This window comes from Phyllostomus discolor, chromosome 7 (genome assembly GCF_004126475.2).
Source record: "Phyllostomus discolor isolate MPI-MPIP mPhyDis1 chromosome 7, mPhyDis1.pri.v3, whole genome shotgun sequence".
NCBI classification, from domain to species: domain Eukaryota; kingdom Metazoa; phylum Chordata; class Mammalia; order Chiroptera; family Phyllostomidae; genus Phyllostomus; species Phyllostomus discolor.
Window position 1 is genome coordinate 115,183,493 of NC_040909.2, and position 27,597 is coordinate 115,211,089.

At 43.9% G+C, this 27,597-nt stretch overlaps 2 protein-coding genes and 1 long non-coding RNA gene across 4 annotated transcripts in view; 1 reads left to right on the plus strand and 2 right to left on the minus strand.

The window, feature by feature from the left end:
* Nucleotides 1-3,527, minus strand: part of DPYS (dihydropyrimidinase) — a 69,372-nt gene extending 65,845 nt beyond the window's left edge. Inside the window, exon 1 of the mRNA XM_028533854.2 lies at nucleotides 3,124-3,527. Coding sequence (XP_028389655.1) covers nucleotides 3,124-3,387 — 264 coding nt within the window. The 5' untranslated portion in view covers nucleotides 3,388-3,527. The remainder of the gene's footprint in view (nucleotides 1-3,123) is intronic.
* Nucleotides 3,528-3,814: 287 nt separating this feature from the next.
* Nucleotides 3,815-5,508, plus strand: LOC118501757. Its single transcript, XR_004904413.1, has 2 exons — nucleotides 3,815-4,036; nucleotides 4,191-5,508. It is a non-coding gene; the product is annotated as an uncharacterized LOC118501757 (long non-coding RNA).
* A 7,215-nt stretch (nucleotides 5,509-12,723) lies between these two features.
* Nucleotides 12,724-27,597, minus strand: part of LRP12 (LDL receptor related protein 12) — a 71,537-nt gene continuing 56,663 nt past the window's right edge. For both annotated transcript variants that reach the window (XM_028533810.2, XM_028533809.2), the window contains 5 exons: nucleotides 26,865-27,000; nucleotides 23,123-23,325; nucleotides 20,333-21,437; nucleotides 18,661-18,793; nucleotides 12,724-15,022 (listed from right to left, as the gene is read on the minus strand). In XM_028533810.2, the coding sequence (XP_028389611.1) occupies nucleotides 14,156-15,022; nucleotides 18,661-18,793; nucleotides 20,333-21,437; nucleotides 23,123-23,325; nucleotides 26,865-27,000 (2,444 nt within the window). In that variant the 3' untranslated portion in view covers nucleotides 12,724-14,155. The remainder of the gene's footprint in view (nucleotides 15,023-18,660; nucleotides 18,794-20,332; nucleotides 21,438-23,122; nucleotides 23,326-26,864; nucleotides 27,001-27,597) is intronic.

Sequence of the window (27,597 nt, forward strand, 5' to 3'; positions counted from 1 at the left end):
AACATTTTTATCTTATCGCTCTCTGTATTTAAGGTGCCCGTCTCTGTGCCTCAGAGAGGATGTGGCTATACATGCACGTAGCAACGCCTCACAAACCTAATCCCTGCAACGTCCATTTCGATAACCTCAACTGCCTTCACACTGGGAAGGTGAAGGGCTACTGCATTTCTTAAAAATGACTTTGTTCTGTTTTTGAGAAAAGCCATCTTACGTTAGCACATAACTTGTACAGGGTTTCACCCATCATTTGTTACTTGATAAATCAAAACACCAGATATATTTCCACAGGCATACTGGAGAGGAAGAGAGGCTGGCAGGGAAGACCTCTAGTGACGGCAGGCAGTCCTGAATGTGCAAGGCCAAGTGACTTAAGTTTCAGTTTCCTCAGCTGTAAAAACTAAGTAATGGTCCCTGGGATTGTTGCAAGAAAATGCACAGCTTGCCACAGTGCCTGGTACAGAGTAAGCGCTTCATAAAATAAATGTTACTTAACAGTATTAAGAAGATGTTTTCAAGTTTAGTATATAGAATAAAACCAGCATTTGCAAAAGACTCATTTGTCCCCATTTCCCCAAATCAGAAACCCCAGCAACACCACCTGGGAACTACTGTGAGGACTCTAGAAAGGAGGACAAAACAACTCCATCATGCCCTCCCTTCAGGGCACACGCCGATATTCCGTGCTCCTGTTTGCCTCTAGGTACCCATCCAGTTCTCTCTGAGGGGGCCTCAGCTGTTCCTAGGGGTGGGATTGATTATCTCCTGGGATCCAACCCACCACTTTTAGAGGGGACCTCTGTCGCTTAGCCCCTTTGTAAGTACAGTTTAAAATTTAACATGAATTCAGTATATGCTATGTCATTGACCTTAACACTGACTACCTTGTTTTCTGCTTAAGATCCTGAACTTGTGACGAACATGTTTTTGTTGAATGTTCTGACGACCTTTAAGTATGCACATGCCTGGAGAAACAGCTGGCCCTAAGTTCTTCAAGATGTTGGCAACAGACCATATAGCGTGTTCCAATGACCTGCCTTTTCAGGATGGCACTGGGAATCTGTCTGTGCTGCGAATCCCAGAGTGGCCAAGGAGCAGACGGAGACTAAGAATCACCCCCTAGGACCTTGGGGCACACATAGATAATCTTGAGAAAGGGATCCCACCCCCTCTGCATGGCTGCTTTCTCTGGAGTCCTGATGAGAGAAAGGGAAACAATGAGGGGGTGGAGCCACACAGGGCTCCCACCTGGCAAACGGCAGGGAGTGTCCATGAAATACTTTGCCCTCAACAAACCACTTTGTTAATTATGAGTCTATGACAACAGAAAGTGCCTGTGCTACAACTGAAAACAGGTTACAAAAGTTTGTATACAGGTATGTACACATGCACAGTACAATCTCAGTTACATAAAATAAAGCATATTAAAAAGCATAAAGGCCACATGCTACAATATCGCTTGTCATATGGGAGACGACGTAACATTATTCTTCTTTCTACTTTCTGTTATTTTTCTAATTTTTAATAATTGCATTGCTTTGATGTCTGAACATTTCACATACAATTTAAAAATATGTTCATTAAGATTTAGCAAATTTCAGTTTTTGGCAAAAGGGAAAAATGAATGTTCCATTTTCAAAATAAATAACGGTCTGTCGTAGAAAGACTTTGACCGTTGCCCCGAGGGCGAAGGTTGGCAGTTAGTCACTGGGGGAGGAAGACTTCCAAAGCCTGGTGTGAGCAGCCTGCCCCGGACCCCTTTCTCTGGGGCAAATCATTCTCTTTTTTGTTTCTGTTACATATTCTGGCCAATCATAGATGTTTAGGGAACGTGGAAGAGGGAGATATAAGGAGAATAAAACTGTTAGAAACCACCAGGGTAAACAACAATGGTCAGGACTGCTTTGAGGGCCTGCTCTGCCCATACTTGGAACAAGCAGCTGTGGGCGTTTCACACACGAGGTTTGGGGAAGCCTCAGGCACATCCTTGAGTGAAGAGCTCAGGCCTTAAGGGTATCAGCACTTTCAGTTCCCTCACCACCGCCCAGAACGCCAGCCTCAAGGAGGGTGAGGGCTTCACTTTAGGGGAAATGCTAAGTGGAGTTTTAAATACACGTTCCAGTAAGGCTGCCCTACTCATCTCCTACCCCTGCTCACAGGAGCCCTGGTTGAAGGTTCTTTCATTCACCTGAACCTCTCCAGGGGTGTCTGACCTTTTGGCATCTCTGAGCCACACTGGAAGAAGAAAAGTTGTCTTGGACCACATGTTAAATAACATGTAATCACACACACCCACAGATCTCATAATGTTTTAAGTAAATTCACAATTTTGTGTTGAGCTGCATTCATAGCCAGCCTGAGCTGTGTGCAGCCGGCAGGCCATGTGCTGGACACTCCTGCAAGTCCACGCTCTTCTGTCTAGAGAAACCCAAGCTCTCCCACAGGAGATGGGTGATCTGACCCTCCCCTCTCATCAGCAGAGCTGCAGGTGCCCAAGCAGCGGGAATCTTGAGGCTGTATTTAAGGGCAGGAAGGGGTGAAGAGCAAGACAGAGAAGAGATGGGCCCAGGCCGCCTGGATGCTGGGGGGATCGTATCTGGAGTATTTCTCTCAGAAACACTTGCCCCGCTGTAATTTTTCTACTAGAGGGTGGAGGCAAACAGGGTGGACACGCCGGCGCCAGCCCACCCCACAGCTCGCCACCCGCCACGCACTGCTAACCTGAGTCAAGGCAGGAACTACTAGGTGAAGGTATTTTTCGTTTGGTTCCGGCAGGAAACCGAGGATGAGGGGGAGTGTCTGGGAGTGCCAGCTGACCACATTACAGAAGGCGGTGGATTGCCGTGGAACACCAGTGAACACGGGGGAGCAGGAGGGTAAAGGCGTAAAGAAACGAGGGCAAGGGAATCCATTGCCTCGAGCTTGTGTAGCCGAGGTGGGCTGATACCACCGAGAAGCGGACCCTAAAAGAGGGAGCTCGGCGTGGAGAACCTGAGCCCCCGCTCTGCACCAGCTCATTGGCCGCCGTGCAGGTGCGGGGTGGCTCTGCTCTGCACCCCGAGGCGGCCGGAGAGGTGGCCAGAGGGCTCTGCCGGGCGTCGGGGTGAGGGAGGGCGGGGTGGGTACCTTGGTGCCCTGGTAGAAGTCGTCCACGGACCTCGTGCCCATGAAGGGGAACTGCATGTGAGTGTGCGTGTCGATGCCGCCGGGCAGGACGAGCTTGCCCGCCGCGTCCAGGACCCGCAGCCCGGCGGGCGCTGCCCCGGGCGGCAGCAGGTCGCGCCCGAGCGCCCGCACCACGCCGTCCTCCACCAGCACGTCGGCCACCTGCGAGAGGTCGTCGTTGACCACGCGGCCCCCGCGGATCAGGAGCCGCGAGGGCGCTGCCATGGCGGGGGGCGAGCAGGGGGTCGGCCTCCTTCACGATACCCAGGGACGGTCCGCAAGCTCCGGCTCCCTCCCGCTGCTGCAAACCGCGGGCAAGTCCGGAGTGCCTGAGCGGGCCCGGGTGTCACTGGGCCTCCGGACGGACGCCGGCTCCACCCCGGAACTACCCGGCCGGCGCCCGGAGGCTCGGGCCGAGCGGATCTGCACAGTTCTGACCCCAGACGCCTTTAGGTCGCCTTGCATGTGGCTTTATAGTGGACATCCCGCCATTGCAGGGGAGAGATCGGGGAGTTTTAAGAGCGAAGGCCACGCTGGGGAACGAGATCCACCTCACTGGCAGTGTGTCTGCGCCAACTCGCACTCAAGGGGCGGGGAGGGGGGTGCGGGGGGGTCACCACTCAAGGGGGTGACCACCACCGTTAGCAGCAACAGTGACAACACCCACACCAGCCAGCAAGCACGCTGGATCTGGATTTCCTTTTAAATATTCTTTACACGAGGATCAAATTATCACACAATCCCAGCAACTGGCAGACTGAAAGTTCAGGGTGAAATATTTCATCTGTCTGAAACGAAAACGGCTTGGTATCAACTATTCTCCAGGTTTTAATGATACAATACATACCAGCCAGTTTTTCTTGGAAAGTAACAGGTAATGTGACTCCGAAGATCGAGGTGTTTTTTTTTCTCCCAGCTTCCCGTAAAACTAGTTGAGAAGTCTTCAGTTACATCTTCTATCCTCTTGGTACAAAACTGGTATCTTCCTCACATGTGAAACTGGGATAGTACTTGTTCTTCCCCTCCAGCCAGGCTTCTGCTGATGCACGCGAATGCACCTCAGTAACATGGGAAGCGCCATCCATGTTTGCTCGGCGAATGCCAGCTTTATAAGGACCCACCCCAAAGGGGGATTGCTTAGAGGGGTAAGTGATCAGGATAAATCACATCCCTGAGCTCCAGGAGCTAAGAGGTGATGTGACACACATACCTGTTTCAATATATAGCGGAATGTCTAATGCAAAAAAAGCCTGCCTTTGAGAGAGCATAATAAGAGTTTGGAGGAAAGGGAGAGCTTATTTCTGCCTTGAAGAAAATTAAATATGAAGTTTCATAGAGATCTGAACCAGCATGCGGAGGACATGAACACGCAGAAACGAGGGATGGGAGGAGGAATGGGGTTCTCGGCTGAGGGAACAGAGTAGGTAGAGGCACAGAGGAGGTGACAGCAAGGTGAGTCTGAACTCTGTGTGGTTACTCCGGGGGGGCAGGGTTGGACAGCCACGGGCCATCCCTTCCCAGCACTCAGGGAGAGCAGACAGCACTGTGCAGGGAAGGTGGTGATGCAGATTTTCAAGGGCACCCAGATCAAATGCCGTAGAGAGGTTGGACTGGGGTGGACATCTGCTGTCCCAGTGTCTCTTGTCCTTATCCAACAGTCCCTGCAGTGTCTTTGGTGGGAAATCCTCCACCGGCGTTTTCAGAGCATTTGCCTTGATGCAACTGTTGGGCCCTCTGGCTCTGAGACTGAGCTTCTCCACCGAGTTGACTGCCCAGTCACAGCAGGAAACCCCCATAGCCTCGCCCGTGTGTTCAGGGGCGGGTGCCTGTCTCAGGCAGACGACTTGTGCCCAACGAGAGCGGACCCGAAGACTTCTGTAAGATCGGCTGCCCAGGAGTGTGTTCCTTCCTCCTGGACTTGAATTCGGAAGGGTGCAAACCAGAGGCCCTGGCAGCTGTCTAGACAACCCAGGGACTCCACCCTTCAGTGAGCCGAGCCCACACGGAGAACAGGTGGAGAGATGGAAAGAGATGGGGTTCTTCTGACCTCGTTAGAGCTCTCGAAACAACCGTGCCTGAAGTCCCCTCCCCTAGGTTTTCTCCTGTTTGCTGAAGCTGGTTTACTTGAGATCTTTTGTCGTTTGCAGCTGACAGCCCAGGATGACGCCTTTGAGTTTGGAAACCAGGCGGGCACATGTGACCTCAAGATGGCATTTTCAATAGTGAAATGCAAGGTATTATGATTGCCAAGTTTCTTCAAGTTTCAGGTTGCACAAGTCACAGAATGATTAAACATTAGACAGCACCAATAATTGCAAGTTCCATAGATCTGGCTCTCAAGCCAAGGAAAAGAAACCCAAGAAAGTTATGCAATTATTGTCAAAAGACCATTGTGTGAAGGTGAAAGGAGTGATTATAAATATAACAAAACTTACAAGCTCTGCCGGTAAGCACCACCCTAGGGAAATAAGATTGGATGTCAGGGCAGTCGTGACATCCTTTCTGAAACTGCCCAGGTGAGTGATCTCAAAGGCTTCCTTGTCTTAGACACTGTATATCATGAAATGCCCTGCAACACAGCACAGCACAAACTTCCCACGTTTAATGAACGTGAACTTTCATCAGAAAGGGGGGTTTGAGGATGTCGCCAAAGCAGGAGGAAACGGCTCACTGAGATTCTCTCACGGCAGTGGAAGAGAGTGGTGGGCCAGCTTCAGGAGACATGCGGGCTGGCGGAAGGGGTTGTCCCCCTTTCTGGGAGTTATTGGCCCACCCCAGGTGGAAGGCTGTGCCTGGGCAAGTGTGCTCAGAGGGAAGTGGGTCCTCAGAACACCCTTGTCTCCGTTTCCTTTGCCCTACTCAGCCGCCTCCCCACCCAGACACGCAGGGCCCTCGATGGGAAGGGAACAAGCATCAGGGAGACACTCAGTTTGGGGAGGACGCGGGGAACAAGACTCCTGCTGTTTTTGCCGGAGAAACAATCAGGTTGGTTGACTGATTGAAGTCTGTCTGAGGACACCTTACATGAGTCCCCCTGAATCCATGGGGGGACATGTTCCAAGACCCCCAGCGCATACCTGAAAACATGGATACTACCAAACCCAGGACAGAGCGAGATGGCGAGATTTCATCACTCTACTCAGAAGGGCCTGCGATTTAAAACTTATGAGTTGTTTGTTTCTAAACTTTCCACTTAATATTTTCAGACCAGAGTTGACTGCAGGTAACAGAAACCAAAGAAAACAAAACCACGGATAAGGGAGGACCACTGTACTCCCCAGTGGGCTAGTTTTTTAAGGGAGGGTTACCATGACTGTCAGTGCTTAACACAGAGAAACACACCTGCTGTGAAGCACAGGTGAGAGCATCTTGGCAGGAGGACCTTCCCAGCCCCTACTGATGGTCTAAAGGGACAGCAAGGTGGAGGGACAAGTCATGACTTTCTTTGCTGAGTGGTTCTGGGGAAATAAACTCACCAGGCCCTTTTGGATTTAAGTCCGCAGCCATCCTGGAGGCATTGAGTTTGCTCTTGCTGTTCTCCCGGCCCATCCCCACTCCTACTCAGGCCCCAGGCCCCGCTGTTTCCACCTGATGGAGAAGCTGAAGGGGTGGTGATGGCCTGTGAGCGAGGAGAGACCGGCAGGCAGAGCTGAGCGTCTCCAGCCTGCATGCTGGCGCTGGGGTCTGTCGGAAGCCCCGGTCCCCAGGCTCACACTGGGATTGAAGTCTCTGGCAGGGCAATGAGGTTATTATACCTGACTCAGCAATAGGAGAGGGGGGTAAGCAGCCTGGAAGGGTGGAAAAGGAAACTGAGGAATTACAGCCTAACCCTGGCTCTGATGCCAGCTGTTGGTGTGGGCTTGGGAAGTCACTCTCAGGGCCTCTGTCGCATCAACTGAAGAGTGAGTTGCTGTTTGAGAAGAGCTGGTAAGAGCCACCCTTCATGCCTTTCCAGTCTGTGATTCTGGGCACAGGGACAGAAGCCCATCCAGAGAGTGCCCTGCATAGTCTCAGTGTCGAACTCTTCTCCGGTCAAGGTGAGTGAACCGGAGACCAAGGGGCTCGCTTGCTAGATTTGGGGCTGCTCCATGTGTTTGCTGCACTGAGCTCTGTTCGGAAAGGCGGCCACAGGCAGTGTGTGACACCTGTCATCACTGTGGCTGCTCTCAGCAGACCGGTCTCGGGGTCCTTGAGCCGAGAGGCAGGGTGGCATTTTCTCACCATTCAGCAATCACATGCAATGCAGGTGGGAGCAGCCCTCTGACTCTGGGGCCACCACATAGCTCGGAAGGCATGCTTGCCTGAAGCACCTCGTCTGGGTAGAAGGGGGACATGGTGGCCTGGAACAGCCACACCAGCAGCAGCAGCTGAGATTTATGTGACATTTTCTGTTCTTTGCCTTGTGATTCACACTGGCCTCATCCAACACCCTGACTCCCCTGCCCCCTTCTCCCTTGGATGTCCACTCCTTTAACTGTTAATCCTGGAGGACAATGAGGGTCATGCCAGCATCGAATCATCTTAGGAATGAAGACTCAGGTCTATTGGCCAGAGAGAGTTTCAGACAAGCTAGAGATGATATCTGGGCCTTAGTTGTGTTTTAGCTCCAGGACCAGAAAAGTGGGAAAACCCAACAAAGTGACGCTGTCATTAGGCTGACATTAGGACCAGATGCACCAATCAGCTACCTCCTCCCCTAGCACTGACCAATCGGTACAGACCACGAACTGGACCATGGCCCTAACTCCCCTCAGTCACCATGATCAGTGGTCCCCCCGCTGCTATATAACCCATCCCCTGGAAGCCAGGTCTTTGAGCGTTAGCTCACCAGCTCTGACTCTGGGGGTGCTCCACTTCTTGAAAAGAAACCCTTACTTTCTTTCTTGCAAACTCCTATTCATGTCTTCTTGGGCTGTGATGTGTACAGGCAAACAAACCTGGGTAGCCTGGTAACAATTTCCCCATTTCGAAATCCTTAACTTCATGACAACTGCAAAGTCCCTTTTGCCATATAAGGCAACATTCCCAGGACCCGGGAACAAAACAGTTATCCAGATAACTTCCAGGCTTACCATTGTTCTCCTTGAACAAGGAACACACAGCCTTCTCAAGTGATGCCACAGGGACCCGGCTCGGCCAGAATGTTTCTTCTGTCCGCATTGCCCGCAGCACTAGCTCGTGCTTGCAGAAACTCTCCTGCTCCTCTCACCTGCATTGTGCCATGGTTCCCAAGTTATTTTGGAGCGTTTTTTTTTTTTTAGCAAAATACGTTCCAGGATTATAATAATACTTAAGGAAATCATAAGAGTGCTCCCTTAATTAGAAAAAGTGTAACGGAGTAAAATAAAATAAATGCGCTTGGATTTGGGAGCCAGGCTGATCTGAGCTTGAGTGGTGGATGGATGGCTTACCATCTGTGGATCCTTAGCTCAGTACCTTAACTGTCGAGGCCTCGTGCTCCCCCTAGTGGTAGTGCTGACCCAGGACAGGGGGCCGTATGCTTTCGATGAGACAACGCATGTCAGGCCATAGCATAGAGCTTGTTAGATGTTATTAGCAAAACCAATTGTTTTATTTTTCTATTCTAGCAATTTTCTTCGTATTAACAGTTTTACCCTTTAAGCATGCGATCCACTGCATATGAAATACTCCTACTGGTCTTGAGAACAATTTTCTTAAGAGGCAAGGGTGTCACCAAAGCTGCCTTGGCCCTCTAGAGGAAGTCTCAGAGGCAGAGGAAGTGAGCCAGCTGGCCTGGTGGACTCAGATGACAAGTTAGAGAGGCAAGAGAAGGCCCTTGGAGACAGGTTCAAGGGGTTCGTTAGCCTGGACGAGCTGCCGCTGCCCACTGCTCCCCTGGTTGCAAGTCTCCTGAAAACCTTTAGAGATTGGGAAGAACAAAGCAAAGATACACACCCAAGAAAAGAAGTGTGTGTGTCTGTCATGAGTGGGGGGCGGGGGGGGGGGGTAGGGATGTGCTCCACAGAGAGCACACACTGGGTCTGTTGTCTTAAAGATTTTTATCTATTTTTTTTAAAGGTGGGAATTTTAGGGGGGCCTCAGGGGCAGATCTCAATAATCTAAATGGAATATTCATCAGCTTTCCAGGTGTGTCCTTTAACATGTTGATGAACCAAAATGAGCGTATAGAGGGATCAGTGTTATTCTCGGGTGAGTTTCACCTTCAGAGAATGTCACCAAAGAGAAGCTAGGATGGAGGTCTGCCGTGGAATGGTCTGGAATGTGTGAACCTTTTACTCCTGAATATCCTTGGCTAGGGAAGACAAACTTGTCATTTATTAACTGGCTGTAAATTGCTCAACCACTTAACCATTTGTCTCTGTTTCCCCAATCCACTCACCAAGGGATTTTCCCAGCTTCTTAGTATCCTGCCTCAAAAGTAAATAAATAAAAACATATACTGTTAGCCCTGGCTGGCGTAGCTCAGTGGATTGAGCGAGGGCTGCGAACCAAAGTGTTGCAGGTTCGATTCCCAGTCAGGGTACATGCCTAGGTTGCAGGCCATTACCCCCAGCAACCGCACATTGATGTCTCTCTCTCTCTCTTTACTCTCTAAAAATAAATAAATAAAAATCTTTTAAAAATCCTTAAAAAACATATACCGTTTAGATTTTTGCTCTAGACAAAAATAAGGTCAAAATTTTATATTTTATGTATTTTTAAGCATTTAAATAGAGTACAACACACAGAGTAGAACTGATCTTTTTTAAGTGCACAGCACTATGAATTTTGACAGAGACACGCAGCCATGTAACCACTACGATCAAGACGGAGAGTATTTCTATCACCCCTGAAAGCTTCCTTGCGCCCCTCTGCAGTTATTCCTCCCCCACGGCCCCCGCCGCCCCCCCACCCGGCCCTGGCGACCACTGATCGATCTCCTTTCCACCCTTTGCATTTTGACTTTAGACTTGGTGACAAACGACTAACCTGCAGGGTGTCTGCAAGAGAATTTACCTACTATGTTTCTAGTCTCCCTGCGCCCTGAACTTAAAACAGAACCCCCGAGGCAGTGAGTGCCTAAGGCAAATGGGATTCAAGGCAGACCTCACTGGGGTTTACTCCAACTTTTTCAGGGATCTTGGGAGATGCTGGGTCATGCTGCAGCTGGGGGCGAAGCAGGAGCGGCAGAGGCTGTTCGGGAGCCCTTACGACACTGTTTATAAAGTTATGTGGTCAGGCAGACATGGCAGTGTTGAGACTCTGATGCCCCAGATGTGCGAGGAGATCGGTGTAAAAGCCAAAGCATAGGCACAGAGAGAGACAGCTGTCGGGTGTGGCCCCGCCTAACACGGACTAGTCCCACCTCGGCTCCCTCCCTCCTCTGACCTGGAACGTGTTTACCTCTGCACCCTCTAAGCTATCTAATTGTATGCTGTCATTTCTCCACTATAACTGCATAGCAATGGCGTTGCGTGTTTCTTCTTCATTAAAATTGTTCATCTTAAAGAAATACTTCTTGGAGGACAATTACTTTCTTGACATAAAAGGTATTTACTGCCAGACACGGTAAACGCAGTGAAAACGTAGGTGAAGGAAACCGATACCGGACCAATGGGGTCCGTTTGCCTGGGAGCATCACAGTCCAGTAAGACACAAACAAAAGCTTGCAGTGAAGAGAGTAAGGGTTTATTTTTAAGACGTCACCCACGCCCAAAGTCACGGGTGAGTTAATGCTCAAAGACCCAGCCTCGTGATGGCTTCCAGGGAATGGATGACCTAGGGGAGAAGTCATGAATCACGGTGACTAAGGGAGTCAGGGCGTGGTCTCTGCTGATTGGTCGGGCAGCACTAGGGGGGGAGGCAGCTGGTCAGTCCTGACACCAGCCCTGGCGTCCCTTTGCTGGGCTTTGCCACCTTTCTGGGCCTGTATATTATCTCTAGTTTGACTGAAGCTCTGTCTCTGAGGCTTTGCTTCTAAGATTTGATGCCGACCAGAATCATTGTCCTGAGGGCTTAATGATTAAAGGAATCGGGGAGAGCGAGGGAGGCGGGTGAGTTGGGCTGCTGGATGAGGCCAGTTTGAATCAAAAAGGAGAAAAAAGAGGAAAGTTCCTATGAAAGAATGAAGTTTCTACACAGAAGCAATAGGACCTAACTTCCCCTCTTCGTACTTCAGGGCATTCATCTATGAACTTCTGGGCAATGAAAACTACATCCTATTTATATCTGATGGCCTGTCACAGAGCACAGGGGCACATAAGAAGAGCCCACTAATTCCATTTTCACCTAGTCGGCATTATCACACAGGACTCCACAGAGGAACTCTTAAAGCTTTGATCCGTTATTAATAAGAACACAGTTAAAAGTTTATTGTAGATTTCTTTGGAGCTCCAAACTCATATCCAGCCCCATCTACAATTTAATTTACAGTTTTGCCTTCAAAGAAGTTCATTTGAATGTTACAAAAAACAAGTAATTGAACTAATTGAGTTGCAAAATAAGTGACTGTAATGCTGAAATAAACCACTAGATGGCTTCTTGAAAGGACCATATGGGCACCATGGTTTAGAAAATTTAACATAATGATGTCAAATTTCACTGTTTCTATAAAAGTAAATCTATCTAAAAAAATATAAGTACCAGTGGATTTGTTTTGCAGAACTCAACAAGTGGCTTCCAAAGTTCCAATGGAAAAATAAACGTGAATATTCAAAACACTTAAAATTAGTCATTATAACAGTCTAGGACTGGTAAAAAAAGGAAAGGCAGATCAATAAAAAGAAATGGAATCTGAGTCTCAAAGCATAGCCCAATAATATGGAAATTTACTATATGACAAAAGGGTCATTTCAAATAGTAAAGGAAGGGCGGATTCATGTGATAAACAGCTTTGGGGTAACTAGGATACCCTGAGGAGGGAAACAGCAGACACACACTCAGAATAGACCAATGCTCTAATGCAAAGAATCGAGTAACAGAAATACCTAACTTTACTTTCAATATAACTCGGACATATTTTCCCTTGAAAAGGTTACAAAGTATGCACAGTATGGTACAACTTGCATATATATGGGTATACTTATGTATCTGCATGGCACTTCTGGGGGGGGGGTGCAGAAGAAGCTGGCACTGGTGCCTGTCTCTCTGCAGGGAGCTGAAAGACGGGGGCCGGGGGAGGGTGAGAGGTGCACTTTCCACCGTTCGACCCGGGAAGACTTAAGAGTTAATAAACAAAATTGAACACATGCCAGGAAACTAACCCCCCCCAAACCTACACATAGTAGTATATTCTACAGGGTCTGAAATGCATCCTTACATATTATAACAAGAGAGCTGATTTTCTGCAGCTTTGAAGATACATCAATCAGAGGCAGTGTTTTTTTTTTTTTTTCAAAGACAAAATAATATTCAGGTCTTAGGGATTCTAATCCTCCAGTACTGGCATAAACTACTACTTTATTATAAAGTAGTTGACGAAGAATATCATCCCCCTTTTTATTTTTCTTCTAGACATGCTATGTATTTTATGGCCTGAATTTGTATATGAACCAAAAGAAACAAAAATAAAGAGCAACTCTGATTTAAAAAGTACCCCAAAACAATACAAAAAAAGTCAGTTTAATTTTTGATACATATTAAAACATTTCAGTCAGTTCTTCCTGACAGCATAACACGACAAATACACAAGACCTCAAACATGCTTGAAAATGACATTCAGCAAAGTATTTAAAATTTAATAAATAGCAATAATCACACACAAATACATTTTTTCATACTCAGTCATTAAGCTACTAAAACAGACACCTAAAGAATAAATAAACAAGAACTGACGATAAAAATAATGTGGGGTTTGCAAATCCGTCTACTTAAAATAGGGGGCTGACCTAAATGATTTCTTAATTTGTTTTTCAGCGTGTAGCATGATCCCCCTCATGAATAAAATATATTGAAAAAGTCACTTTCTTATAATAATGCAGTCTTTAAATACAACAAAATAAATATAAAACCAGCAAAGCAATTTCAAGTTGTAATAAAAATGCCCCCCACGACCCCCAAAGCTATGGAAATATATAGTCACTGTGGTAGCAAATAATAGTATTTAAAGTGAGAGTGCGTGCGCACCAAACTCATCTGAGACGTGTACGGCTTCAGTGCAAATCCCTGGGGTGCAATGCAAGCACAGCCCTGCATCAGGGAAAGACATGACCGGCTGGAACTTATCTTGTACAACTTTTGTACACATTTTATAAAGTTCAAGATTTAATGCATAGTAGAATATCTTCATCCGCTTAATCCTGTCCCTCAACAGAGATGAAAAAAGAAATGACTTGGGATTTACCATTTGGTTTGTACCATATTAGAGTATTAAAGTCAATATTAGAAAAATCTATAAAAGAGTTCTGTTTCTGCTATTAATTTAATCTAATTCTATCTAAATTTCATATCACTGCATGTTCAACATAAGAGAAAAAATTTTAGGCAAGGTTTTTTTATTCCCTCTGACAAGCTCTTATTACGATGAAACCCAATAATATTTAGACAAATGTTATATAAATAAAAACACAGGTGAATATAAGGTTCTTTTTTTCCCCCTTGGGAGTACAATAACAACCATAACATCTAATGTATTAAGTTACAAGATGTACTGGCAAAAGCAGAAAGTGTTCAATTAAAAGAAGCTATTTTGTACAAATAATCGTTACAACGTAGGATGAACTGACATCAAATGAGTTTCAGCAGCCATTTTTCTAACATGAACTACAGTACCAGGATAAAAACAATGAGAAACAAATGGAAGAACATTATTGAACAACATGAATACATAATGCATTTTTAGCTGCTAAAATAGCAAACTCTGAAGTTCATAGAGTTACAAATTGTTTAATTTAACCATGCAGGCTAACATATAATAAGAAATCACCCTGCATCTTTTTCCTTTTTAAATTAATACTAGTTCAATTGTAAAGTTACAAAACAATGAATGGATATTGCTCCAACTTGTATACAATCTCCCTCATGTGATTCGTACCTAACAAAGTAACAAAGCCTCATCATCACTCGTTTCGTTTTTCAGCGTCGCTTCTAAGCAAGTGTCCGGGATCTGCGCCGTGTGGACAATGCCACAGCGCTCGCAGGGGCCATCTCGATTAGCTGGCCTTCCTCCAGGGTTTGTTGCAGTGTATGGCTGCCTGAAGCCTTGTCCTTGGTCTGAGGGAAGATCAAGAAGAGGTCTAGAGCAGTCATTCACATCCAAGTCTGAAGCTCCATCAGAAACTGGAATTAGCATTTCAACATCGTCATCTTCCTCTCTTCCACTGGCCCCGTTATCAAGCTGTCTCAAAGGACTCTGGTTCTGACTGACGGAGCTTGACCGCCCTAATGTAAAACGTACCCAGCGCAGCCCCTGAGTCATACGACTTAGTGCACTTGAGAGCTGGTGTCGGGCTGGACTCACACTTGGGGGTTCCCCGCTTGTTGCATCCCTTCCATTATCCGTGTGGCCGCCTCGGGTACTCTGGGTTGAGGAACTTCCACTGGCTCCCACCGTTGCTTCCACTGCTGTTGTGGGAGGGACTTTCTGGGGCAAAGGAGCAGCAACCCCACCAGACGCTCCTGCCGTGTCTCTTCTCTCAGTTTCCGTGTCGGTGTCGTCTGACTCCACGGAAAACAGACTTCTGTGAGTGTGGTTTCTTTCAGGTTCTCTGCTGGTACTCTGACTAGGGACGACCTCATCACCATCTGCCGAGACCAGAGCCAAAGACCCCGAATGACGTGATCTTGCAAAATTAAAGATCCGGTTCCAAATGCTGCTGGATCTGCCTGCCATGGGGAGTCTGATGGAGGTGAATCCGAGCTGCGACCGCACGGCTAGCCTCAGGTTTTCCAGAACAGAAGCCTACAAAGAGCAGACGAGACTTTTAACACCGCTGACAATGAAGTACTAAGAATGAAAACACTCTTCTAATAAAAACGTGTGGTGGCTAGAAACGCTGTTGCCCCTGTTGGTCTATGCAGGGTGAGGGAAGTTTTCTTACCTGCACGGCTTCACCCACTACGGAATCTAATCTAGAACTTGAACCATGGCGACCGTGTTAAGACTTTCTTAACTGTTCATTTCTTATATGCAACTGTAAAGTGGTCATTAATATCGATTATAAGTGCTATTTTATTTCAAAACTCCACTTAGTGATCCAAACCTAAAAGTGCACCTAAGTCAGAACATAAAATTACTCGATACTCGTAGCTAGGAAGGTAGAAGAATCTCCACCATAATCCATGAAATGACCTAAAGCAGCAGCAGTGTGGAAACTAGGCCCATTACCTGTTTTTTTTTTTTTTTTTTTTTTTTTGGTCTTTTTGTTGTTGTTTTTAACACAGAGCAAGTGAGACCTGACTTACAAAGTCAAGATTTTCCAAAACATGTGAAAATCATATTTCACAGCTGGTTCTCAAGGATTTGTTGAATGAACGGATCCTGAGGATTTGTAACGAAAGGAATTAATATATTTGTTATGTGGCCCAGGAATAAAGAATTAATTAACCTATTTGTAAACGTAGCACAGAAGACAAAAAAGGCTAAAGAAATTAATCTGTTTATCGCACTACACAATGGTACCTGACACATCTGAATTCCTTCTTATCTTTAAAGATTAAGTTTTATTTTCCACAATACAGCATTAAGCATAAGTTATACCCTTATTCTTTGCAGTTGGTGATTTTTAATTAGTACATATGGGAGTGATTTAATTAGTATATATTTCCCAACTGAAAGAAATATCTACTTTTTTCTAGATGAATGAGTTTACAGATTATTAAAAACAAAACATACAGTATTATATAAAACAGTCTTTGAGCTCCATCTAGTGGTTACAGAAAAGAAGTGCCTGAATCTGGCATTTAGCAATGAACAGCTGGTATTTCCAGGGAACACCGGAGAGTCCACTACTCCCTTCAGGTGCTGATCCTGTTTTCCTCTGCCTTTCCCCTCACGGGTGAAAAAATACGGAGGATGTGAGAGCACAGGGTCTTCTTCGTCACTCTTTGTGACCGCTATTGAATTTATTTGTGATTTCCACTCAGGCCTTTCAAACATAGCCCCAGGAATATAATTCACAGAAAGCTGAGAGCCACTAGGATAGGAACATTTCACAGTCTGGCCTTAATGAAGCACAGACTGTCACTGAGAGATTCAGCACATGTAGATTTGCCACACGAGTGACTAAGGTTGTCCGCCTCTAAGTAGTACCTAATTATTAAAAAAAGAAAGAGAAGTGGTTCACTTCCCTAAGAAACTTCTCCAGAGGTTCGGTCCTCACCATTCAGCATGCAGGTGCTAAGGCTGTGTGTGAGCACTGCATGTGGTCACGTGCAGCAGCGAACCAGGGGCGCCTCCAAGATCCCTCCCTTTCCTGCGGCCACTGCCCGCGAGGTCAGCCACGCCTCCGGCTCACGTTAGTGCTGGCCGGAGCATGACAGTCGTCCACAGTGAAGCAGAGCTCACTCCTTCCTTAAGTCTCTTTAATTTATAATGGTCAATTTAACATTAGATTCTATGAGAGATCCCATAAATGTTTCAGGAATCATTTCATATATTTAGTTTATGAAGCAGAAGAAAGCATTCCTCGGAAAGCACTTCTATTTTGAATGAAATGGTCATTTAGATTATTTTCTTAAGAACTGCTCTGACAACCTGGTAAATTGTTAGCAAAAGTTTCAAACTTGGGAGTTGAGTATCATTAGCTGAATAAAATCTACCTTACTGTTCTTAAATATTTTATTTTAAAGCCTTGTTGAAATAGAATTCCCTCAAGGGAATTATAGGGAATTATATAGGGAATATAGGGAATTACAAGGGAATTATAACCCTAAATGGTACAGTGTGTAGTTAAGAATTAAACCTTACCCAAAGGGAGGCCTGACTTTTACTCTCTGCTTCCAGGATGTCCTCTTAGCCCTCAGAATGCCATCCACAGTAGGAATGTTACGACCTGGACCCTGGAGCCAGCCACACAGTAAAACTGGACCTTAGGTGGAGGATCCGTGTCACACCAACAACCAGATGCTGGGTGGAGGCTTTGGGTCGGCAATTATCAGTCAGCCTCTGCATGGGCTAGACTTTGAGGTCAGCCATGTGGCGATTAATCATGATTATGTGATGGATTTGGCCCCAGTAAAAACTCTGGATACTGAGTCTCGGGTGAGCGAGCTTCCCTGGTTGGCAACATGCCTCACATCCTATCCTGCATCTGTGTCAGGAGTGATACTGCCCTGCCTTTACGGGAAGAGGATAATCAGAAGGGTCTTGAGCCCTAACCCTGAACCCTGCCCTGTGTGTCTCTTCCTTCAGTCGGTTTAATCTGGGTCCTTTCTCTGTAATAAACTATAACCACCGAGTACAATAGCTTTCAGTGGGTTCTGAGTCTTTCCAGCGAATTATCAAACCTGAGGATGGTTTTAGGAAACCCTGAACTTGCACTTGGTGTTAACGGCAAGGATTGTCTAACATGCACTATGCTCCCTCTGCCTTCACAGTTGGCTAAACTCCTGAAGGTGCAGGGGCAGTGGGTGCTACTAAGTGGTGGAGAGAGCAGATGGTGCCAACCACTGACTGATTTCCTAGCTAAAGGGAAACCTCCACGGCAGACACAGTGTGCGGAAGCCACAATTTACGGGTTTCCCATTTTGCACACAAAATCCCAACTGGCGGAATTAAAGCAGTGGAATTTACTTAGCAAATTACATGCAGAGATGTTTTAAAGCTACAAATTCTCACCAAAGATTTCCTAAAAGATGCAAATAAGGTAATCGGAAATCTCATTTACCAAAAAGAAAATGATCTTCCATTCTGAACAAAATCAAATCACTGGAAAACACTGTTTATCAATTTTTCTTAACTCTAATACCGGGAACAATTTTTATTAATGATTTTGGAGGAATTTACATTTTGAAAGTGTAAACCCTTACGAATTCTGGAATAATTTTAGTCAATGAAAAAGAAAATTTAAAAATCATAACCAAAATTTAAAGAATTCAGAAACATTAAGGAATAAGTTATATTTAAAGAAAATGGTATGAATCCTTAAACACTGTAAAATCCAGCTGTAAAACAGTTTTCCCACAAGCTGAAAGGAAATGTTAATTTCATTTCAATTACTGTTAATTACTACTGATTATTCTAGCATGTTACTAATATATTACTAGCATATTAATTTTGGTATTCATTCTCAAATTTTCTACATGTTCAGCTGAAGTAGAAAAGAATTTAGAAAAGTTCACTTTTGGTTTTAATGTACTAAATTAACCTAAATAGTAAAATGCTTAAGAGGCACATAACCAAATCAGAAGAATGAAAAGCATACTTTTGTATGTTGTGGTATTTGTTAAAATACAACGAAACAATTATGACTTCAAATTCCGTATATTTTATGCTCGACTTCGTGACAAAAATTCCGAGTCGAGGGCCCACTATCACACATACAAGTACAGGCGCGGTTTTAAGAGGCACTGAAACAGAAACCGTGAACGGCGACGTACCTGGTTAGGCGAACAAACAGGAAAGTCTTCAACTGGCGGAATTAAACCCTGAGCGATCAACTGTCCGTAAGAGGGAGGGGCTTCTCTTCTGAGCAACTCTGCTTCCACTCTTGACAACTGTGTTTCAAATGATCTTGGAGGAGAAATAAGGGGATTAAAAGGGCTTAAAAGAGGATAAGACACATTTTTAAAAAGTCATCACTAATTAAAACAATGTGAATCTTAATATATGGGATAATTTTAAAAGCCTAGTCAACCCGTGTTTGCTGGTGTTTACACCACCCTGCACTGCAAGTGCAGAGATGACACAGTGTGGCCTCAGGCGGCTTTACACCTGGAGCCTCGGTCATTAGGTTTTGGGGAATTAGAAATCCCACAAGAGGTAAAGGTACTAGATTCTTTAAGGCCCTAAGAACACAGGGAGCTTGAGGATTCAGGTGAAAGTATTTGAAAGGTCTTAGAAGACACTTTATTCATCAAGCCCAACACATTCATTTTTCGAATAAGGAAGAGTGAAATAAGTCACTAATACATTTTCTGCAGTAACTGGTTCTGGAACTCAAGACCTCAGACTCTTCACTGTGGTCTTACGGGGCAATGTAGTAAAAGTTTCCTGGCCATTTGTACTAGCCCAGAGAAAGACGCAGTGTGTGGTGCTGTGGTGCTGGTGCCTGTGTGCGTCTACAGTCCCAGCTGGCCGGTACACGCGGTTCTTTGTGGAACACACTATGTGCAGCTCTCCCGGGACGGAGGGCCACTGCCTCCACAGCAGCTTCCTGGGGGCCTCTCTGCAGCTTCTCCAAGGTTCAGTCTGTCCGCCACCACATGGAGGGCAGCTCCCCCCAAGGGGACCCTTTTACGTTTCACCTTTTCTTCCTCACTCGAGAGCTCGGATGTGTGGCTCTCACGGAGCTCCACTACACAGCATCGGCCTTGTGTTCCAGGCTCATCTCCTATCAGTTCTTTACATGAATCTTAGCTCCGGACAAATTAAACTGTGTGCCTACTCTCCGAGCAATGCTGGCATCCTTCCTTCCACGTGTTTTCCCAGGCTACTTTTTCAACTGCAAGACCTTTTCCCTATCTGCATCCTACTCATAGATTTCAAACGGCACTTGTTCACTGAGGGCCTCTCCTGTCCCTCCTCTCAGAGCGGGTATCTCTGGACTTCTGTACCGCTTTGTTCCACAGCTCTTAGAGCATGTACACTTTCGTCATCTTATTCCATCACCAATTCCTTTCTCAGACTGTGAACTGCCTGTGACATTGTCTCATCCACTTCTCTATTCACCTGGATAGTCCTTTGAACATAGTATGTCCTCAAATATCTAAAATTACTGAATGAATATTTATAAAAATATAGGTGAAACAAAACTAAGAGTTGCAGCTTGGAAAATTCCTACAAAACAGATTAATCTGAAAATAGGAACTTGTAAATACAGATGGGCTATTTTTCAGCCCATAATCCTAAGTATTTATTCACTTAAAAAATGTTTAGTCTTCTGAGTCTTCAGCTTTTCATGCTAATTTTATAAATCACTAGCAATATTTATTTCTAAATGATACAAAACACAAAGACACGGCCAATCACACAAAAGCACTTGTTGCAAGTAAGTGGGCCTTATCTTGACTGCCTGGAGCAGCGCCGCTCCAGCTTTCTCTGGATACTGACCTGCGCTCAAACATCCTCAGAGAGTAAAGCTTACAGGTGCACCCCAGCGCGATGACGAGCAACAGGCCGCAGATGAGGCTCCCGATGACGGCGGCGGTTATGACTCTGGTGGGCACGATGACCGGGCAGTTCTCCTCGTCGCTGCCATCGCCGCAGTCATCCTGAGAATCGCACACCCAGCTCTCAAACACACAGCGATTGTTTTTACAGTGAAAATTTCCAGGCTGGCAAAAAAAGCAGTTTTTTTCGTCTGAGCCATTCGGGCAGTGATTCTGGTAGTTGCAGCGATCGGAACGAGGGTAACAGACGCCGTTCCGGGAGCACGGGAACTCTTCCTTTTGGCACATGGTGCAGTTGGTCTCGTCCCTCCCGTTTGGGCAGTGCCAATACCCGTCACAGCGCTGCTGCTCGGTGTAACAGCCCCAGTTACCGCCGCAGGGGATTTCCCATGGCAGACAGAAGCCATCTACTTGGTAAGTGGCATTAAAGCCCCTGGCAGCATTCACTTTATCGGCACAAAAATGCACCCTTATCTGTCCAGAGGAAGAAACAACGGTAAGAGGCGCATGAGAATCAAAGGCAGTTAACACACGCAAGAGCTTGTGTGGGTTCTCCTCTAACCCATCGTATATTTTCACATAATCACCATAACCAGTACCATCAAGTTTAAAGTCGGTGAAGCGTAAAATGACTTTACGGTGGTCACCAGTGTCTATTAGCCAGGTGCAATTGCTTCCAGGAGGATAAAAGTCTGGGTAATTGGGAGAATTAAAAGTACCATAAAAATATTTTAACCACTGCCCACATGTTGGCACATCACAGTCTATCTCATCTCCTAGGTCAAGGCAGTCAATGTTCCCATCGCATTTTAAAGATTCGGGCAGGCAGGTGTAAACTTTGGTAAACCGAGACAGACACTGGAACTGGTTGTAAGCACAGGGCTGGAAAGAGGCAGATGTTGGGGGATTAGCTTCTTTAGCACAGATCTCTTCATCGGAACTGTCTCCACACTCGTCCATGTCGTTGCACTTCCAGGCTTCTGGGATACACTTTCCATTCCCGCAGCGAAACTGGTCACAGGCACAGTTCGGTTCCTCCGACTTCCCTGGGAAAACGGGGAGGAAGAAGGGAGGTGGAGAGGTAAGGAGACAAAAACATACTCTTCAAAAGATATGTAATAGCCAGTGACATTTTTATAATAAATGTTAAGCCCAAGGAAAAGGGTTTCAAAAATCTCGTTCTAAAAATAGGTTGAGTTCTAATGGCAAATTAATATTGGCTCGCAAATCACTCAACAATTCAATTTATTAGAAACTTATAATTTGCTCCATTAAGATCTTTGCAGTTCGATCTAAAGAGAAGAAACCAATTGTTTTTACCAAAAGCTATCTTACCATAAACGTCCAGTAAAATGATGTGAGACCCATGAGTCCACAGGATATGCTGCCTAAACATTTATGTTGCGTAAACAGCAGAATGACAGATATTTTGAAATAAAGAAAAATTCACCCATGGAAATCACCTTTTCAAAACCACTTTTCATATTCTTTTCTAGTTGTTTTTATATATATAACACAATATTTTGTTATGTATATCATAGGATATTTTGTAAGCCCATTATTTACCTAGATTTTTGCTAAGACTGTAAGATCAACTTTATCATGTTTATGATGTTCCATATAATTATATCACAGCATTCCCATTTTGTAATTTCTCTAGTTTTAACATAACTGCAAAATATTGCATGAATCTGAACTAAAGGCATAAATTTAATGACCACAACACTAGGGAAAAGAGAAAGAAAAGACCTGAAATGCACATAATACTCTAATTATCTTAGTGTACCATCGTGGACACAAAACAATGAGGTAGAGAAAGAAAACCAAATGTCAGATCCCCTCTAGTCCCCAAACCGATCATGCTGGGCCAGTGCTAAATCTTCCATTAGCAACTCATTTATTGGTGAGCAGGGCAGAAAAGGTGCTTCAGAACCGAAATATTACTAAGACTGTGTTTTTAAGAAAAAAAAGAAAAAGAAACATGTTTGCTAAAGACAACCATGGAATTTCAGGAGATGTGACATTATTTTCAGCAAAACATATGCATAACTCAAATGCTCTGAGTTACATTTGTTATGAGCTGGTCACTGTTTCTGGATACAGTTAAAAAACAGCAAAAGACAACTTCTGATGCTACCAACTATGAAGGTGAACCCAGTATGCCTTTTTGTGAAGACAATGGTAATTCACAAACAAAAATATATTCTGAAGTAACTTTCAGGCTATGGGTAAGCAGCAGAGAGGGAAAAACTTCTTTTAAACTTAGTATATTTAAAATTTTTAAAAAGAAAACTGAACTTTGTTTAGAAAATTAATCATTGTATTAGGATTACATGAAAACACCTTTTAAGACTCAGCTCTAGGGCATGTGAACCTTTAGCTTCTAATTTCTCAATCACGGCTACCATGGAAACATAAGTTTCAAATGAAGAGTGTGTAAGCCCTGGCTGGCGTAGCTCAGTGGATTGAGCGCGGGCTATGAATCAAAGTGTCGCAGGTTTGATTCCCAGCCAGGGTACATGCCTGGGTTGCAGGCCATGACCCCCAGCAACCACACACTGATGTTTCTCTCTCTCTCTCTATCTCCCTCCCTTCCCTCTCTAAAAAATAAATAAATAAAATCTTTATAAAAAAAAAAAAAAAGAGTGTTTAGAAGACTAGCCCCCAAGTGATGGAGCAGTTAATACTATGCAATTCTGTCTAGCATCTTTCTTCTTATTAAAAAACACACCTGAAAAATACGCCAGTCTGAAACCCTTTCTAGAGATACTGTCATCGGAGTGGAACCTGATCCACACGTGGTCTTGGGAAGAAATATACGGTGGTGGAATTGTGGAACCACAAGCTCGGTAACTTTCGATGTTCTTGTATGTTTCTATTGTCAACCAGTCCAAACTGCATCTTCTGGACCCCTGAATATCAAAGTCCTGAAAACTACAAACAAAAAGAAAAGATTATGAGAAAGGGTAACTTTGGCAAAAAAAATCATCATAATACAATGTAACCGAGGGCTTTATTATAAGTCTCTATATATTGTTCTGGGTTTCCAAACATACAACCATATCATCAACAGATTATACTGTCTGCTGTCAGATTCCAAAATAATGCTAAAAAACAGGTGATAGCTGACACCTTTTTGATTTCTTCTCTCCGTGTGTGTTTAGGAAAGACCACTTCTAATTCAGGACATCCTAAGTTGTTTTGTGTTTGAACCCACAACAGCACTCTGTGACCTACTGAACTGAAGTGCACACGGAGAAAGCCAGCAGTCTCTTAGATTAGAATGCTTGCTTAGTGAAAAGTTTACAGCTTATATTTATAGGAGAGCAAATAGCACAAATATGAGTAAAGTAAAAAGAATTAAAAGTAAACAAACTTCTCAGTGAAAAGCCCTTTGAATATACTTTTTTAATATTAACTTATGTTAACTTTATAGTTGAACATTATCCCATAGTTCACAAAATACGGGCACGAGTACAGGCAAAATGTACTCGTAAATAAGAGCACACACAGAAGGAGCCACTGCTGTGGAAAAGCAGGAACCACACTACCATTTTCCAGTGACCGGATTCACAAAAAAGGGAAGACCTGATTTTGTCCCCTTGCCTCGGCCTTAAATTATGTGGTAATAAAATTAATTATCCAAGGATTATAATAGCAGGATGTTTCCTCTCTAAATACTCTGAAAAACTGTAACAAAGGCTGACGGACAATTCTGTTTCCACCTTTCACTATTAGGAAAAATGATTTAAAGAATCCTTAAACATGCACCTCTCTCTACACATGTGAGCGTGTATAAATGCTCATCTGTCTAGGGCATATTTTCTAGAAGTAGAATTGCTAGGACAAAAGACACACTTCTACTGTAACGGTTTTAGGCATTGAAAGAAATGTTTATATCAAGTCATGACTCCATAGTGTGTGTAGAGAGAAGTATCTTACATCCCACAACTCTGGCAAAATGAGATATTCTGTTTGTCAAAAAATCTGCTGCCAATTAGGTCAGCAAAAGGTTATCATTGCTCTATTTTGCATTTCCTTATTTACAGAGATTGAAACACTTTTGCCTATGTTCATCAGCTATTTCTTTCTGGTGAATTGTCTTTTTGCATCCTTTATCCATTAAATTTTTGTATTTTTAAAAGAGCTCTTTATAGAGCATAAACATGTTCCTATTTAGGGTGTGTCTGTTACAGAAAGTACACACACACACACACACATTCTGTCTAACAGGCATTAGCGGGGAATAAAACGGCGTCTCTCCCTGTAGTTTTATACATACTTCTCTGAAGACTAAACGCTGTTGAACACCTTTTCATGTGCTTATTGGCCATTCTTATTCTCCTGCAAAGTGTTCAAGTCTTTCGCCCATTTAACAACATTGGGTTTTTGAGTTACAAATATTCCTTTGTATGTGCGGGAGTCCAGCCCTGTGGTGGATACGTGTATTGCCGATATTTTCTTCTAGCCTATATGGATTGTCTTTTCATTTTCTCAATGGTATCTGTTAATGAGCAGACGTTTTTAACTTCAGTTCTAACTGGGCCTAATTTATTATCTTTTCCTTTATGTTTAGTACTTGTATTGTCCTCTCTAAAATACCTTTGCCTACCCTCAAGATCCCAAAGATATTCAATAATGATTTCTTGTAATATTTCAGAGTTTGAGTTTTTACATTCACCCCTAGGGTTTCTCTTGAATTAACTGTTGTGTCTTCTCAGGGACAGGTTGAGATTCCTATACTATTTTTGTTCTATTGTGTGACTAAATTACTGCCTGATCACCCTGAACTTGTAGAGGCTTAATTTTACAGTTAGTGAACTGTTAGTGAGTTTGTTCAGGTTTGTCCTTAATGAACTCTTAATTTTAGGATCTTATTGGGTATGAATCCAAATTCATTAACTCCTTCCAGGATTCAGGAAATCTTCCTTTAGATGTGGGGTGCGCTTCCACTTTATTCTGCACTCCAGTCTTGTGCTTGTTTTTAGTGCAGCTCACTTGTGAAACCTCGCAGATCCAACACACGGTCGGAAGCAGATGGCTGCGTTCCGCGGAGCTTCCGCTGTGCCGGCAGGAATTTCCAAGTCTTACAGCACTGAGCTGGTAAGCTGCAAATTCAATTTTGAGGCCGGACTTTTAGTTTAAAAGATAAATATCTCCAAAAATTCTAGTTTTACTTTGAAGAGAGATCCAACATTTGGAATCCCTATGGTAAAAAAAAAATCCTATTTTGTGTACACATTTATACTTAGCCATATTGCAGTAGAAAAATAAGCATACTGCTCAGGTTCCAGCACTGGTACATTTGCAGAAGGAAAACCTCAGAGGCATATCCTTCCGATCGATCCTGCAAGAGAACCACTCTTCACAGGAGCAGAATAGCCTCCGCAAGCTCAGCTCCAATGTTCCAGAAGGTGGGGCTGAGGGCACCAAGGGAAAACAACCCATATGGACCCTGTTTCATGACTTCCATAGAAAAAAGGGGATAGACCACAGTTGTGTTCCTCATCAGAGCATGGTTCTCTCGTTAATTAATGGATATAAAAAAGATACAAAAGCAGGCTAACTTTATAATCTCAGTCTAATTCTAAACTTCTAAGACTCTTACCTATGAAAATGTTACCAATGGAAGAACGCTGCAGACACCTGTGTGCTGCTGCCGATCGCCGGCTCTGCCAGAGAGATGCCCTCTCACTTGGGCTCTGGCTCCACCTCCAGCTCTCCGTGCAGCCACACCATTTTTCCTCCCCTCAGGCAAACTGCTTTTCTGAGAGCCTTGACATGATTTCCATAAGCAGGCAACAGCTAGTTCCGTTAAATATTTCCTCCCTAATATCTTATTCCCTCAGTTTTTCTCTGCAATTTTAAATGTTTTTTTAAACTAAATCTTAATCTTTCTTATTTATATCATAGTTATTCTTAGAATATTAAACTTATGGCTATTTTCTCTAGGAATATCTTCAACTTCGTATTCCTAACAAGTGTTCTTTTGTTTCCAAGTTAGGAAAATGGAGGTTTTTCTAGACACGGCATTTACCCATCATCAGCTTGATCCAAGTTTCGTACATACATGTATATACACACAGACAGACCCTATTATTGTTTTAACTCATTAAGGTACAGGACGCTACTAATGTGACCAACATTATGGGCTGGATCTCCCATGGCCAAAGATTACACTCTAGAACCTAATAAGCTATTTTATAAATGTGTACCTTTTGTTAACAAGTGGCCTAGAAAAATATGAATGACGCAGTGCCAATCCATTACCACCAGGAGGAGATACTTAAAACACATGCCGTAACAGCAGAGAAAGAATGGGCCGCTGTTCTTACCCTTAAGATGAAACTAATAACTGTAATTTATTACATTTTCTGAAAATCATCTTTTTATATGTTAAGTGATGATACCTGGAAATGAAATTATTTTGTAATAAAGTAGCATACAGTAATAGAGAAAGATGCCAGAATTACCTTATAGTAATAATTTCCCCTGGGTTTGCCCTTATGAGCCAGCTACAGTTGATCTTGGCGGGATACTCAGAAGGCCAGCCTGGGCTTGTGATTATACCGCTCGGTGCTCGAATCTGTTCTGGAGTCTCTCCACAGGCTGGAAGATAGCCAAAGCAATCTTAGCTAATTATTATACTTTAAAAGAAAGCATTAAGTAAATCAGTGTTTTTTTTTAAAAACCCAACATTGCAGACAATAAGTCATGTACAATAAAATATGGTATTATCAACTTTGAAAAGCTTCTATTATTCAAATGAGACACTTTATTTTCTTTCCTTTTAGTTAAGCTGTCATATCCTAATTAAGTATACATTTTTGGGAGGACAGAGGTTTTCATGTTGGATCTCTGAATAATAGTTTAAGAGTCAGAATTGCTAGCTTTAGCCATGGAGATCAATCAATTGCTCCACCCACACACCCATTCATCTTTTTTCAAAACTCACCTTTTACATTTATTTTATTACATACTACTTAGAGTTCAGTATTTACTGAACTATTGTGTTTATATCCTTAGGAGTACTATTTTATTTTTTGGATACTTTTTTTAAATTTTAATCATTGTTCAAATACAGTTTTCTCCTTTTTACTCCCAATCCAGTATTTTTTGGATACTTTAAATAAAAGACTTCATATAAATAATCTTCTGAGCAAAATTATTATGGGACAGCACATATATAAACATGATAGCAAAAAG